This window comes from Brassica napus, chromosome C7 (genome assembly GCF_020379485.1).
Source record: "Brassica napus cultivar Da-Ae chromosome C7, Da-Ae, whole genome shotgun sequence".
Lineage (NCBI taxonomy): Eukaryota > Viridiplantae > Streptophyta > Magnoliopsida > Brassicales > Brassicaceae > Brassica > Brassica napus.
This window is the reverse complement of record NC_063450.1, coordinates 40,760,360-40,773,818: the sequence shown is the minus strand read 5'-3', so window position 1 is coordinate 40,773,818 and position 13,459 is coordinate 40,760,360. Positions and strand designations below refer to the sequence as shown.

Sequence of the window (13,459 nt, the reverse complement as noted above, 5' to 3'; positions counted from 1 at the left end):
AGATTATAATTTAAGACGTCCAAAGAAAGATTATATAAAGCTAGCTAATTGAGAAGCTAATCGAAATGACAGACACTGACCCGAGAAATGACTAACCAGCTTAGCACCAAATGAATGTCCTAGAAGAGACATAATCAAGTTTCTATAGAGTCTATACAAGATAGACCAAGTGTTCCATAAGATAAAGGAATCTCGGATAGAATGGTGCAAAGAATACAGATCCGAGATTATAAGAGAAACCATACCAGACATTGAGAAAAGGCTGCGCAGCTACACATCTAAGGTACCAAACCATGTAGTCTTGGGACGCCAAGCTACTAGGTAATAAAGGTCCTGGATAATAAGATCTCAAATCTATAGATCATGTCTGGAACATAATGGAACCACATGAAAGTGTCGACACACACACATTTGTATAAAGATACATAAAGTTATAGCACTTGAACATAAAGAGATAAGCGAGGATCATGAACCCACGAATGAGTACTCATACAATCATAAAAGATCATAAAGATTAGAAAAGATAAAACGTGGAGGTTCAAAGTATCTAAAAGAGAGATGGACGTATTGGCCATATACAGAAATGCCATCTGATAAACCAGTGAAATAGATGGATCTTGTGAGGTAAAGAAACCGTGCGAGAAGGCACATGATCACGAGGTCTAAGAGTGTTCATGTCTTCCTACTTAACAACATTAGATCATAGCTTGTTACACAAGGTACTCAAAGAGATCAAAGGAATAGATTATAAGGAGATAAACTTCTATGTGGTGGATGCTGCTACAGATTTTCGAAATTGAAAATGGTCTGGTCATAAGAATGAAATTAGATACAAATGATGTGGTAAGCAGCATATGGATCACTGGATAAGATGAAAGAACAGCTTCGTTCCTAAGCTGATTCATGGACTGAAACCTAAAGAAGCTGCATATAGTATATAAAAGAAATTGATCACGCATGATCATTGATCTTGGAGTTGTATAAAAGACAATCCAATACAGTCCATATACTTGAAATTCCTAGTGATTATACTAAACCTAAAAGAGGCATAGAATAAATCTATATGGGTGTCCGGCTAAATGCGTTCGACCTTCTGGCTAAAGGCGTCCAGTACTCCGGCTTAAAACGTCCGGCCCATCGGCTAAAAGGCGTCCGGCCCTTATCTCTTGAACACAGACTAGTAGTACAAAAGATCAACCATCATGTTACAATCCGACATCAGATCCCCTAAGTAAGGATCCGGCATAACAGAACGGTCTGCTGCTGTATAAACTTCACAAGGCTTTGTAGTGAGATTAAGAGGAGATATCTAATCTGTCGGATACCAAAGTATTGTAGTCCATAAAGCCCGTTGAAGTCCATGACCTAATATATTTTCAGTGTGTGATATAATCCACAGCAACAGAGGTCATGAGACACCATCAAGAGATGGATAAAGGACTACAATGTCCGAGAAAGATATGGTACTGCCTAAAACGAGAAATATCGATGTCCACGTGTGAGATACATGAGAGTGTTCGGCCATAGAGCCATAATGAGAGATTATAAAACTCACAGCAATGATCATTGATCTTGAACACTCATAAGACAAACAATAGACATGTATAGACGAGGTCTATGACCCGGATATGGATCGGCCAGATTGAAACATGGTCGAATGGTAACCATAAATTTCCGAAGTAAAGAGTTAAGAGTAGACGATCACGTCTAGACTATGGACATATGCAAACATGATTTGCAAAGACCAAATAGTGATCTCCGAGGACAATATGGTTCATATTGTTTAGCACACATGCTTTACCGGGACACTCAATGTCAAAGGACATGAGAAACGACCTAAGAAATCGAAATGGTCTAATTACTGTTCAGTAATGAAACTGGCCGATTACTCCCATCCTATACATACAGGAAATATCACGCACTAAGATGCGTAGAATGTAGAACCTACAGTGAGGTTCACATCAGGGGGAGTAGTGCGTGTTGTACTCTTTTTCCTTCATCATGGTTTTGTTCCACTGGGTTTTCCTGATAAGGTTTTAATGAGGCAACATGAAGTGTACTACGAATCTTGTATGGTTATGGCATACAAGGGGGAGTGTTATAAATCATTAAGTGGATGACCCATAACCAATGACCAAGACAAGGCCCAAACCGTGGCCAAAGGAGGAGAGAGAGAGGCGGTCGTCCGAGGAGAGAGAGACGGTCGGTTTAGACCGTCTTAGTCTTAAAACGTTTTCCTTTTCTGTTTTAAATCTTTTCTTATTTCATGTTGTATTAGGTTTTGGATAATTTCATTTTTCCTATACTTTGTAATCCTTATATAAGGAACCTCTATTGTTCATTAATAAATACACAGAAATATTCAGTTCCTAAACTCTCTAATTACAACAGTATGAAGTGTTTTATGGTAATCTTTATTATTGATTAGTATTTTACTGATTCATTCAATTCAATATAGGTGCACGACATATATTTCCAAGTTAATTGATCTTCTTGGTCAAAATGACTTTCTTTTTTGTTAATGTGGAAGGTGATTTGCATAGATGGAAATCAATTAGTAGTTAAATATCAATTCAGGAAGGAAATTTCCTTTCATACTAAAAAATCATTTTGGTCCGTGTGTTACTTCTGTATGAATTTTTTGTTTATAGAGCAAAATTTTACCTAGGGATGAGTATTCTGGTACTCATTCGGATTCGGTTCGGATCTATTCAGATTTCGGGTTTTCGGGTTTAAAGATTTCAGCCCCATTCAAGTATTTCTAAATTTCGGTTCGGATTCAGTTCAGATCTTTGCGTGTTCGGTTCGGATTCGGATAACCCTTTTAAATTATTTTTAAAATTTTAATATTCATTATATGCTTAAAATTTCTCAAAATCTATAAAACAAAATAAAATATTACATATGAATTTGTATAATATATGTCAAAATACCTAAAATTAACGTATAAATTGGTTTGATTTGAATATTTAGATAGAAAATCAATAGATATTTCAAGTATTTTGCTGTTTTGAATATATTTTAGTTATTTTAAACATTTACTTTTGACTATTTATGTATATTTTCATGTATTTTAGACAACTTAAAAGTATCTTATATTTTTTGGATGTTTTTGATATATATTAAATCTAAAAGTAAGTAATATATTTAGGTATATAAATTTATTTCGGTTATATTCGGGTATCCGAGATATTTCGGTTCAGGTTGAATTTGGTTTCGGTTCTTTACATACCAAAATTTTGAACCCGTTCGGATATTTTATCAATTTCGGATTGGATTTGATACTAATTTTTCGGATCGGATTCGGTTCGGTTTTTCGGATCCGAGTATTTTGCCCAACCCTAATATTACCTAAGTTAAACAGCGTCAAGTCTTCTATTAAAGCAAAATGAATAGAAAGCGACAGAGAGGAAACAGCCCACATTTACCAACGTGTCAACTTATCTCCAAAAGAGAGGAGAGAGAGAGTGTAGTGGACAGCAGAAGATAATGTGATTAGATATAAAACCCGACACGTGACGACCTGACGCTGCAACATCCCATCTTGCAACGTAAGTTCCACTATACATACGACACGTTTACGCTTCTGCTAATGTTTGATTTCCGGAAAACCACGTGGGTGCGCTAAAAGTCCTGGGGGGCAGAGTCTTCCATGTTTCCACGTGGCTTCAATGTACCTAACTAAGGGTACTTTCGGTATTACGAAATATTCAGACAGCTTTTTCTGACTGATTTTCTCACCTTTCTCTCTTTAATTGTGTCCAGGGCCGGCTCAAGATAATAGTGGGCCCTTGGGCAAAATTTTTTTTTTACATGTATATATGAATAATTTAAAAATTTTGGGCCCCTGTCCCTAGTTATTTTTTAAAAAATTGGACCCCTCTTTCATACTATTTTTGTTAAAAACTGTTTGGGCCCTGGGGCCCACGCCCCCTTGCCCCATGCCCTAAGCCGGCCCTGATTGTGTCTTCGTATCATCTTATTATCTCTCTCTCTATCTAAATTCTCTCAGGCTCTTATTTTTTTTGGATTTGTTTACTTTACATAACTAATAAGTGTTCGTTCGAGATTTGTCGGAGAAAATTTCGGTAATAATGTTGAAATTTGTGGGAACTTTTTAAATAAAAAGAGAGGTTGTAAACTTTTTTTTTGGACATTTGAAGAAATAGAATCTTCAAAAAAAAAAAATTGATATGTGCTTTTTTCCTTGGGATTTGAGTTATCAAGAATCTGTTGAATTTTCATAATCCTTCCTTGTAATTTTTCATTATGTCGGAAGCTGTGAAAAGGGAAGACGGGAAGATTTACCGGAATATTCCCCGACCAATCTCCAGAGATCTGTTGCAGAGTTTCGTGTCCAAGAAAAACAAGAACATGTCTGTTGAAGACGGAGAGGTAGAGATTGAGCTAGATTTAGGGCTTTCTCTCAACGGTAGGTTTGGTGTTGACCCACTAGCGAAGACCAGGCTGCTCACGCGTTCATCTTCCATTCCTGATTTCGTGGTCAACGATGGTAGATCGGAGCTGCTGAGTAGGACTTTCTCGTTGCCTGTCGAGACGGAGGAGTGGAGGAAGAGGAAAGAGTTGCAGAGCTTGAGGAGGCTCGAGGCCAAGAGAAAGAGGTCTGAGAAGCAGAGAAACGTGAGAGTGCTTAGGGAGAAACATAAAACTGGTGCTGGAGAAGGAGAAGAGAAGATTGTTGAAGAAGGATCGATCGGATCTTCTGGAAGTGGTTCCTCTGGTTTGTCAGAACTCGACAACACTCCTCCTCTTCCTTGTGTTCAAGGTACCACAATATTTAATTCTATAGTCTCTAGGGTTGAGTTTTGTTTAGTTCTTGATTCTTGATTGATTAGGGTTGCCAAATCTTGATTAGATTCTTATTCTTTTAGGATGGATCAATTGTCTAGCACCTAAGTGCAACTTAGGCATTACCACATTATTGTCAAAACCACATCCTTGTTTGTGTTTCGTCCCATGACCTTCTCAATATGCACAATGTTAGATTATTAGGTATATGATCAAGTGTATCTTATTATGAGTATGGGATTCTAAACGAGTATATCTTCTAGGCTTTGCTATCTATTATGTCTTGTGTATTGGTCTTTTCATTTAGAGAGTTTTGTTGAGATATTTGCTTGTGTTTGAAGCAAAAACGAACAAGACGATAGAAACAAGCCCATCAAGTGCTGCTCCGGTGGCCAGAAACATCATAGAAGACATGCCATGCGTGTCGACGACAGGAGATGGACCGAATGGGAAAAAGATCGATGGGTTTCTGTATCGGTACAGGAAAGGACAGGAGGTGAGGATCGTGTGTGTGTGCCATGGAAGCTTCCTCTCACCGGCAGAATTCATTAAGCATGCCGGTGGTAGCGACGTGACTCATCCCTTAAAGCACATCGTTGTAAATCCATCTCCCTTCTTGTGACCATTATGGTCTATTTGGGACAGTTTCTCTTTACTAATTTGTTGTATCCATTCGGAACAGTGTTACAAATTGTCATATCTTGAGGTGTATAAAACAGAAATTTATCGTACTGGCGATTTCAAGTTTTTTTATACATAGAAGAAGTCATCTAAAGTCGTTATTGTTTAGTTGCTAGAAGTTCTAATGGTTGTCGAGTCCCTTTGGGGTATGTTAACGTACCGACTGGTTCAATGGATAATTCCAACCCAAGCATATGGGGTTGAACCAACTGTCAATTGGACCAAGGATGTACCCGACTCGAACACCAGAACTAAGAGCATCACCAATGGTTCATTGGTGTGTATTCATTCATGCATTGAGTGAGATACGAGTACCGACAATGTTCCAAATTCTTACTTGCATTAGTAGAGAATGTCCAGTCAAGTTTAGATTGGGCTATTATAGCTTATTAGGATACAAATTGTCTTCGTAATTATATATGCAAAATATGTTGGTGCATGCATCTTCGTTTTCCATGAGGTTCTACAACCAGTCGAGAAATAAAATCATTGTGCCGTTATAACCAAATGAAACATGTAATAAATCATTACAAACAGACAGAATTCATGTGGCTGCTTGTGGAAATTTATACCTAAGAATTATTTCATCCGTATGTATTCAACTAAGTTATATTCAGACTCGAATTATTGTTTCCCTTTGGTTTTGTTGTTCAAACTTCAAAGAGACTCTCTTTCAACCGAAATTTCAACAAAATTAGCATTTCTGCTTTTGACTAAAATGCTTTAATTTTTATGTACCTATTAATAAACTGAACTGAAAGTTTCAATAGACATTTTTTCTCCTAATTATTCAACATATTATCACATACTAGACACATTCATACACAATATAACATGCTCTATATAAATTACAACATATACCAAACCAATCTTATCACACACTAAACATACTCGTACAACTTATACAAGTAGATATAGAACACAATATTTTTCTATTACATTTCATCAGCTATTCTATATTTTTATGAAACTATATAATATACATCATCTTCAAGCTCTTAGTTTATTTTGATGGTTCAAAAATTATTTATCTAGACTTGGATTTATGCTTTTAGGTTTGAGGTGATTTTTTAGTGGGTCTGATTTAAAATTGATTTATACAAGTATCATAATAAATTATACAATGTGATATTTTATTGAGCATTATTTCTATGCAGCATAAAAGCCATTGGCATAAAAGTATAGTATACAATTTATAAGAAAAGGATGATGAGTACTATTTCTTATCTTTCTGTTATTTGCCATATGATGTAAATAGAACGAGATTTTGACCAAATAACAATGAACTAGTTATTTATTATTATCAGAAACAAAATTTTCATGTATAGTTTAGATATCAGGCTAATTAACCGTCAAAACTATTGGTTGTTTTCCATTTAATATAATTTAAACATCTAGCATAATTACACCACAATATTGCACAACCACTCAGTGTTAAGGTCAAATATACTACTAGAATGATTACTTTCTAGTATACTTTGTTTCTTCCCGCAAAAAAAAAACACCCTTATCATAAGATTGTGTCCATTCTTTTTTTTTTTTCCGAGTAAGTTTATTTGAATATACTAATATGCAGTGAGTAATATGCCTATCAGAGCTCATGTGCTTATCTATATTGGTTTTCCATTCATTTTCAGTGAGTGAGTAAGAACCTGGCAATTGCATTGAGTAAGAACTTGTTAATTTCTTTTTCTATTTTCTTGAGGTCTAGAAGGGTGAGTGTCCGTATTCATTTAGATTAATAACTCTAATCAAAACATAATAACCAGAATATAACAGTAATATTTTTTGGATAGTAATTAAAATTTTAACAATCCAAAACTCTTTTAATTAACTAAAGGATAAATACAATAATAATAACAATAGAAATAAAATAGAGCGGTCGACATATCTTCCGTTGAATCTTCTTCTTCTTCTTCTTCTTCTTCTTCCTGTGTTGTGGAAGGTCGTCTTCCTTATTCAGAGGACCAAAACTAATCAGTCCACAAGAAAGAAAAAGAAAATATATTTTCCCGCAAAATTATTCACCAAGAAAATCTATGTTAGGCAGCGAAAAATCTCCAAAGAGGGTTTCCGTTATCACCTAATCCTCCGTACGTTTCTTCCCATCTCCAGATTTTTTCTTAAAGTTTTCTCCTTTACGAATCTTCCCAAGTGAAAACGATCAAAGTCTCAAACTTTCACGCCGAGCTTAAGTTTCCATTATCTGGGTTTCTAAGAATCAGGGTTTTAGAGCTTGTTTGTGGAAGATGGGAGAGTTTGAGGTAGATGGAGAAGAGAAGCTGATTGTTGCTGCAGAGTATCTCGTTCAGGAGCTTAGATCCAACAACAAGAGCCTCACCAGAAACGCTAAGAAGGTTCTGGGGAGTCTCTTGTCAGAGCTATCTCGTGTGGTGGTAATCTCCGAAGAGATTGAGCAGAGGCTTAGTCTCGTTTGCGAGAAGATCACGGCTCGTGAGGTCGACGAAACCATGATATGGGACTTGGGTTCGGACGCAGGCAACGAGTTTCTGGGAGCTGTGAAAGAGCTGAGAGGTTTGATCGATCGTTTAGACGGAACAACAGAGGAGGAGGTCTCTTTAAGAAAAGCTCACGACGTTCTTCAAACGGCAATGGCGAGGCTCGAGGATGAGTTTAAGCATCTTCTTGTTGAACACGCCGTGGAAGCTTCTTTCGGCGCCGCTTCCACTGAGGATTTGGTTCCTGGAAGAAACTCAGAGGACCATATAGTGGTTGATTTGATTAGACCTGAGGTTATATCGGATCTCAAGAACATTGCAGACGCTATGATTGCTTCAGGGTACGACCGCGAGTGTATCCAGGTATGTACAACGGTTAGAAAAGAGGCTCTAGACGAGTTTCTCTATGACCATGAGGTCGAGAAGTTGAGTATTGAAGATGTTTTGAAGATGGATTGGGCTACGTTGAATACAAACATCAAGAAATGGGTTAGGGTTATCAGAAGCGTCGTCCAGATGTATCTCGTTAGCGAGAAGTCTCTCAACAGTCGGATCTTCGGGGAGCTAAACGAGATCTTTGTCGATACGGTGAAGGCTCCGGTGATGCAGTTGCTCAACTTCGGCCAAGCTGTGTCTATCGGTCCGCGGCAGCCCGAGAAGCTGCTTAGGATTCTCGAGATGTACGAGCTGGTGTCCGAGCTTTTACCTGAGATAGATTCTCTCTTCTCTGATCATCATCTTGGTTTATCGGTTAGAACGGAGTACAGAGAAGTGATGAGGAGGCTAGGCGACTGCGCGAGAGCGACGTTTCTTGAGTTCAAGAGTGCCATTGCTTCTGATGTTTCCTCTCATCCTTTCCCTGGAGGAGCGGTTCACCCGCTTACCAACTATGTTATGAACTACCTCATGGCGTTAACGGACTTTAGCCAAACGCTGGACTCGCTTCTCATGGAGCACGAGGATGGAGAGGATCTCGCAATACCTCCTTCGCCGCCTGATGTTATCAACCAAGTGGAAGAAGAGTTTCCCTACGATTCGCCGGAGAAGTTTGTGGCGATGAAGCGACATTTCTACTCTATAGCTTCGGTTCTTGAAGCTAACCTTCAAGTGAAGTCGAAGCTGTACAGAGACGTCTCTCTGAGACACATCTTTCTCCTCAACAACCTACACTACATGACCAGGAAAGTGCTGAACTCCGAGCTGAAACATATCTTTGGCGATAGATGGAATCGAAAACATACGTGGAAGTTTCAGCAGCAAGCAACGGAGTACGAACGTGCCACCTGGCTCCCTGTCCTTTCTTTCCTCAAAGAAGACGGTTCTGGTTCTGGTTCTGGTTCAGGATCTGGTTCGGGTTCGAGAAACTTGCGTCCTAGGGAGCGGTTTCAAGGGTTTAATTCTGCGTTTGAGGAAGTGTACAAGGCGCAAACAGGTTGGTTGATATCGGACGAGAGGCTGAGAGAAGACGTGAGGACGAAGGCGTCCATGTGGGTGATTCAAGCGTACTGGACGTTTTACAGTAGACACAAGAACAGTGTGAGTGAGAGGTATATTAAGTATATCACTGATGATCTTGAGAAGCTCTTGTTGGATCTCTTTGCTGGTTCTCCTAAATCCTTGAGCAATTCTTACAGAAGGTGATCACTTGTCTAATAGTTTTGGTGTGTTACTAGAATATAGACATGTATGTTTGTATTAAATTTATTTTGACCTTTGTAATCTTTATATTCATCATTTCATGAATATGTGTAATGCAATAAAAGTTTTCTTGTTGTTTAGTTTTAGAATTGCTGTTAGTGAAGTGAAAGTTTGAGAAGTGTTTTTGTTTCTGTTGTTGTTGTTGGTCGGTCAACGAAATAAATAAAAGAGATGATAAGAGTTTGGTGAGTTCTTGACTTGACCATGTCGCAGTTTGCAGAGGTCTCTGTGGTCAACTCCACGACGGATCATGGAATCACACCATACAAGTTGATCATATTTTAACCAATACATCGTTGTCAAAATATAAATTAATTTGGAACTTTATTGCGAAGTTTAAATTGGTCGGTCCAGAATCTTTTATTTTTAAAAATTTATATAGCCAACTGTAATAAAACTATTTCGAAATTTAGGCTATGAACTTACTCACATATGGATAAGATTTTGACCCATTTGTATATAAAAATATTTACAAAAATGCAAATTTTATATTCACAAGTTACTGTTTTAATAATGGTAAGCACTGACATGAAAATTTGACATTTCAATTAGTCTCATTTTCTTATGCTATATGCTCAACTCTCTGAAGAGATTTCTTTGATCTCCAGTTGTCTAAGTTCCAAGACATCTGGTGATCAGAATCAACAGTATTCTTTAATCATCAAAGCTTTCACTGAGAAAACGCAGAAGCTTGAGAGTGACTTCCAAAGGTAAGAGGATGAAGCTGGTAATGGTCGAGTGTTAGTTTGTTCTTTTGAAAAGATTATGTTTCTTGAGTAAACATTTTCTCAAATTGTCTATGCAGCTTGGAGAGGACTTAGACATCATCTTAGAAATCCAAGAACTTCAAAAACTTCTCCGTGATAAAACGTCTCGCCAAGTTTCATAGCCGCCCAAACACCATTACAAGGTCAGCCCCTCAGAGATACGTATTGAAATACAAATGCCGAGCCACTAAACTGTCTTCTTCTGTAGTAATCAGTTTATTTGGGGAAGTAAATATAGGTTTGATTTGATGATGTGTATATTCCATCGAGATTCTTAGAGGAATCAGAAAGATAACCTTAGCACCTAAGTTATTCAGTGTATAAATCTTCGTCACAGGCTCACATAGTCGCATGAATTGGATTATCTTTAAGTTTTTTTTTGTCAACGGATTATCTTTAAGTTACCTCTATGCCCTGTTCGGGAACGCGCTAAGCGCTAGTCGGGCGGTTGGGTTGGGCCTAGCGCCTAAAGAGAAAATCGGGGATTAATCGGAAATTATGCGGAGCGGAATTTCCAGATTGTTTACTATGTTATAAAACATGTTAATATTTAATTGTGTATAACATTAATACATTTTCATGTTTAAAATTGCATAAAACACACAAATATAATATATAAACTTAATATAGTGTAATTTTTATCAAAATTATGAATATAAATGATATTTATAAATAAACAAATAAAAATATTATTAAAAATAAAATTAAAAAAATAATAAAATAATAAAAAAATGGATTAGGCGGCTAGGCAGTCATTTAGGCGGTCTAGGCGGAAAAAAACGGATATCCGATTTTTTAAAACTTGGCATAAATCAGGGCGAAAAAGTGACGTGTAGCGTCTAGGCGGCCGCCTAGTCGCATAGACGGCCGATTTTTAGAACAGAGCCTCTATGTTTATGTAGTAAATATGTTGATATGCCTTGAATAAAACTGTGGTATAACTCGTTGCAACAGTTAGCTGAAGATTTTTTTCTTTACATGCTGCAGTTTGTTAATTTTTATTGGACCCAGATCCGCAAATGTATTATTTTTAGCGTTTCGAACTGGAATACTCTGTCTTATGCTATATTATATTCAAAATTTTAAACTTTCATAAAAATACTTTTGTAGACGTAGATAATTGATGAACTATGTTAAATCTCAATATCGTCTATTTTCGTTTATTCATTTATTCATCTTTTTTATTCATTTATTTTTGTTGTGCATTTATAGTAAAATATTTTGCTATAGTATAAAATCATATGAGTTATTTAATATAGATTTGTATAGATTCATAGTAAATAAACAGATTTGTTTGCAAATTTATACCAATAAACAATTATTATATATGTATTGTTTGGAATAGTGGCAATTAAAAATAGAGAAAACTAAAAAATGAACAAGAAAAAGGAAAATTATCTTCTCCTAATTGTAAACCTGTAAAAGCAAAGAAATTCACCTTTACTACTTTCTCGTCTCAGTGCTGCTCTATTACAAAAAAAACAAAGTCATCCCCAAAGTTAATACATCCAACAACAACAACAAAAGAGACATATAAGAAAAAGAACAAAGAAACCCTAAAAGTCTGAGAATGGAGACTTGCTTGGAGTGCAAGAAACCTACTGAAACGGTGATTGACAAATGTACGGGCGACACAATCTGCACAGAGTGTAGCCTCGTCATCTCTGATCACTACATCGATGACAGCCAGGAATGGAGAACATTCACCAACGACGACAACAGTGACCGAGACCCTAATCGTGTCGGTGGTCCGACCAATACTCTTCTCAAATCCGGAGGTATCGGCACCATCATCGATAAAGGCAGAGAAAACACTTCCTCTGTCTCCAAGACCAACCTATACGAACTGTGCCGGACACAGAATCTCGTCAGGAACACGGAAGACGAACTGATCGAGAAAGCGTGCAGAGAAATCAAAAGGATATCAGAAGGTCTAGGTCTAATAAGCAGTGTCAAATTTAGGGCTTGCGAGATCGTGTCTAAATTCGATGGTGACAACAGCAAGAGATTACGCAGAGAGAAACACTTGAACGCTCTCTGTGCGGCGGCTGTTTCAACGGCTTGTCGTGAGCTGAAACTCTCGAGGACGCTGAAAGAGATCTCCCTGGTGGCTGGTGGTGTGGATTTGAAGGATATAAACAAAGCGTGTAGGATAATAAGGCGTCTTGTTGGTTCGGATCAAGACGAGTTGGCTCCTTCTTCTGCTGCTCCTCAGGTGATTATCAATACTGGAGAACTTGTTAGCCGGTTCTGTTCCAAACTTGACATAAGTGTAAGAGAGACAAAGGCTATTCGAGAAGCGGTTGAAAAAGCTGAGAATTTCGATATCCGGAGAAACCCTAAGACGGTTCTTGCTGCTGTTATATTCATGATTTGTCAGCTATCTCAGACCAGAAAGAGACCTATTCGAGGTGACCAAAATAATTCTTTACTTCAAATAAAAAATTGATTAATTAATTAGGTGACTTCCACTGCAAGGTAAGACATTCGATTCTGTGTGTCTTTAGTTGTTAAATCTAACTTAACTCATTGTGTTGGTTTCTTTGAAGAAATTGCGGTGGCTGCTGAAGTAGCGGAGAGTACCATCAAGAACGCCGCTAATGATATGTACCCTTACGCCTCGAAGATTATACCATCTTGGTATGCTTCTGAAGAAGACATCAACAAGAGGTTAGGAGGTACCATAGGTTCTTGGGATGCTGCAAGACTTACCGCATAGGCGAAACCTCTACTTGCGCAAGAAGTCTTTGGGATTTATGTTGAAGAAGAAGGTTGTTAAAGTCTTAAACTATTTTCTAAAATGTACTATCTACCTGAAGATAAAATAAAATCTTAATATCTATGTTGAAATAAATTGTTGAATACAAAAAAAAATGTTGAAACGTCCGTTCCCATCAGTGAACTCCCACGCATTAGAATAAAAAAATCTCATATATATTAATCTCAAATAATTTAAGTAAAAATCACTTTTTATTTACATAGCTTGAAGAAGAAACCGCCCCTGATTTTACCAAAATAAATAATCAAACCCTTACAAACTGAAAA

At 37.2% G+C, this 13,459-nt stretch overlaps 3 protein-coding genes across 3 annotated transcripts; all 3 read left to right on the top strand.

Moving 5' to 3' along the window:
• Window positions 1–3,965: 3,965 nt before the first annotated feature.
• On the top strand, window positions 3,966–5,540 carry LOC106407326 (ninja-family protein AFP3). The gene is made up of 2 exons (XM_013848167.3): window positions 3,966–4,786; window positions 5,151–5,540. The coding sequence occupies exons 1-2, from the start codon at window positions 4,270–4,272 to the stop codon at window positions 5,429–5,431; spliced, it is 798 nt and encodes a 265-aa protein (XP_013703621.2). The 5' UTR covers window positions 3,966–4,269; the 3' UTR covers window positions 5,432–5,540.
• A 1,818-nt stretch (window positions 5,541–7,358) lies between these two features.
• On the top strand, window positions 7,359–9,727 carry LOC106411381 (exocyst complex component EXO70E2-like). The gene has a single exon (XM_013852127.3). The coding sequence runs from the start codon at window positions 7,740–7,742 to the stop codon at window positions 9,588–9,590; it is 1,851 nt and encodes a 616-aa protein (XP_013707581.2). The 5' UTR covers window positions 7,359–7,739; the 3' UTR covers window positions 9,591–9,727.
• A 203-nt stretch (window positions 9,728–9,930) lies between these two features.
• Window positions 9,931–13,417, top strand: LOC106409862 (plant-specific TFIIB-related protein 2-like). The gene is made up of 4 exons (XM_013850413.3): window positions 9,931–10,357; window positions 10,453–10,557; window positions 11,875–12,825; window positions 12,964–13,417. Exons 3-4 carry the CDS (start codon window positions 11,985–11,987, stop codon window positions 13,131–13,133), a joined length of 1,011 nt encoding a protein of 336 aa, XP_013705867.2. The 5' UTR covers window positions 9,931–10,357; window positions 10,453–10,557; window positions 11,875–11,984; the 3' UTR covers window positions 13,134–13,417.
• Window positions 13,418–13,459: the final 42 nt, after the last annotated feature.

Bases quoted from the DNA above. Each gene is read 5' to 3' on its own strand.
- LOC106409862 (XM_013850413.3), top strand. From the start codon at position 11,985: ATGGAGACTTGCTTGGAGTGCAAGAAACCTACTGAAACGGTGATTGAC. The intron at 12,826-12,963 runs GTGACCAAAATA...GTTTCTTTGAAG, and splicing joins CAGAAAGAGACCTATTCGAG to AAATTGCGGTGGCTGCTGAA.
- LOC106407326 (XM_013848167.3), top strand. From the start codon at position 4,270: ATGTCGGAAGCTGTGAAAAGGGAAGACGGGAAGATTTACCGGAATATT. The intron at 4,787-5,150 runs GTACCACAATAT...TTGTGTTTGAAG, and splicing joins TCCTCTTCCTTGTGTTCAAG to CAAAAACGAACAAGACGATA.
- LOC106411381 (XM_013852127.3), top strand. From the start codon at position 7,740: ATGGGAGAGTTTGAGGTAGATGGAGAAGAGAAGCTGATTGTTGCTGCA.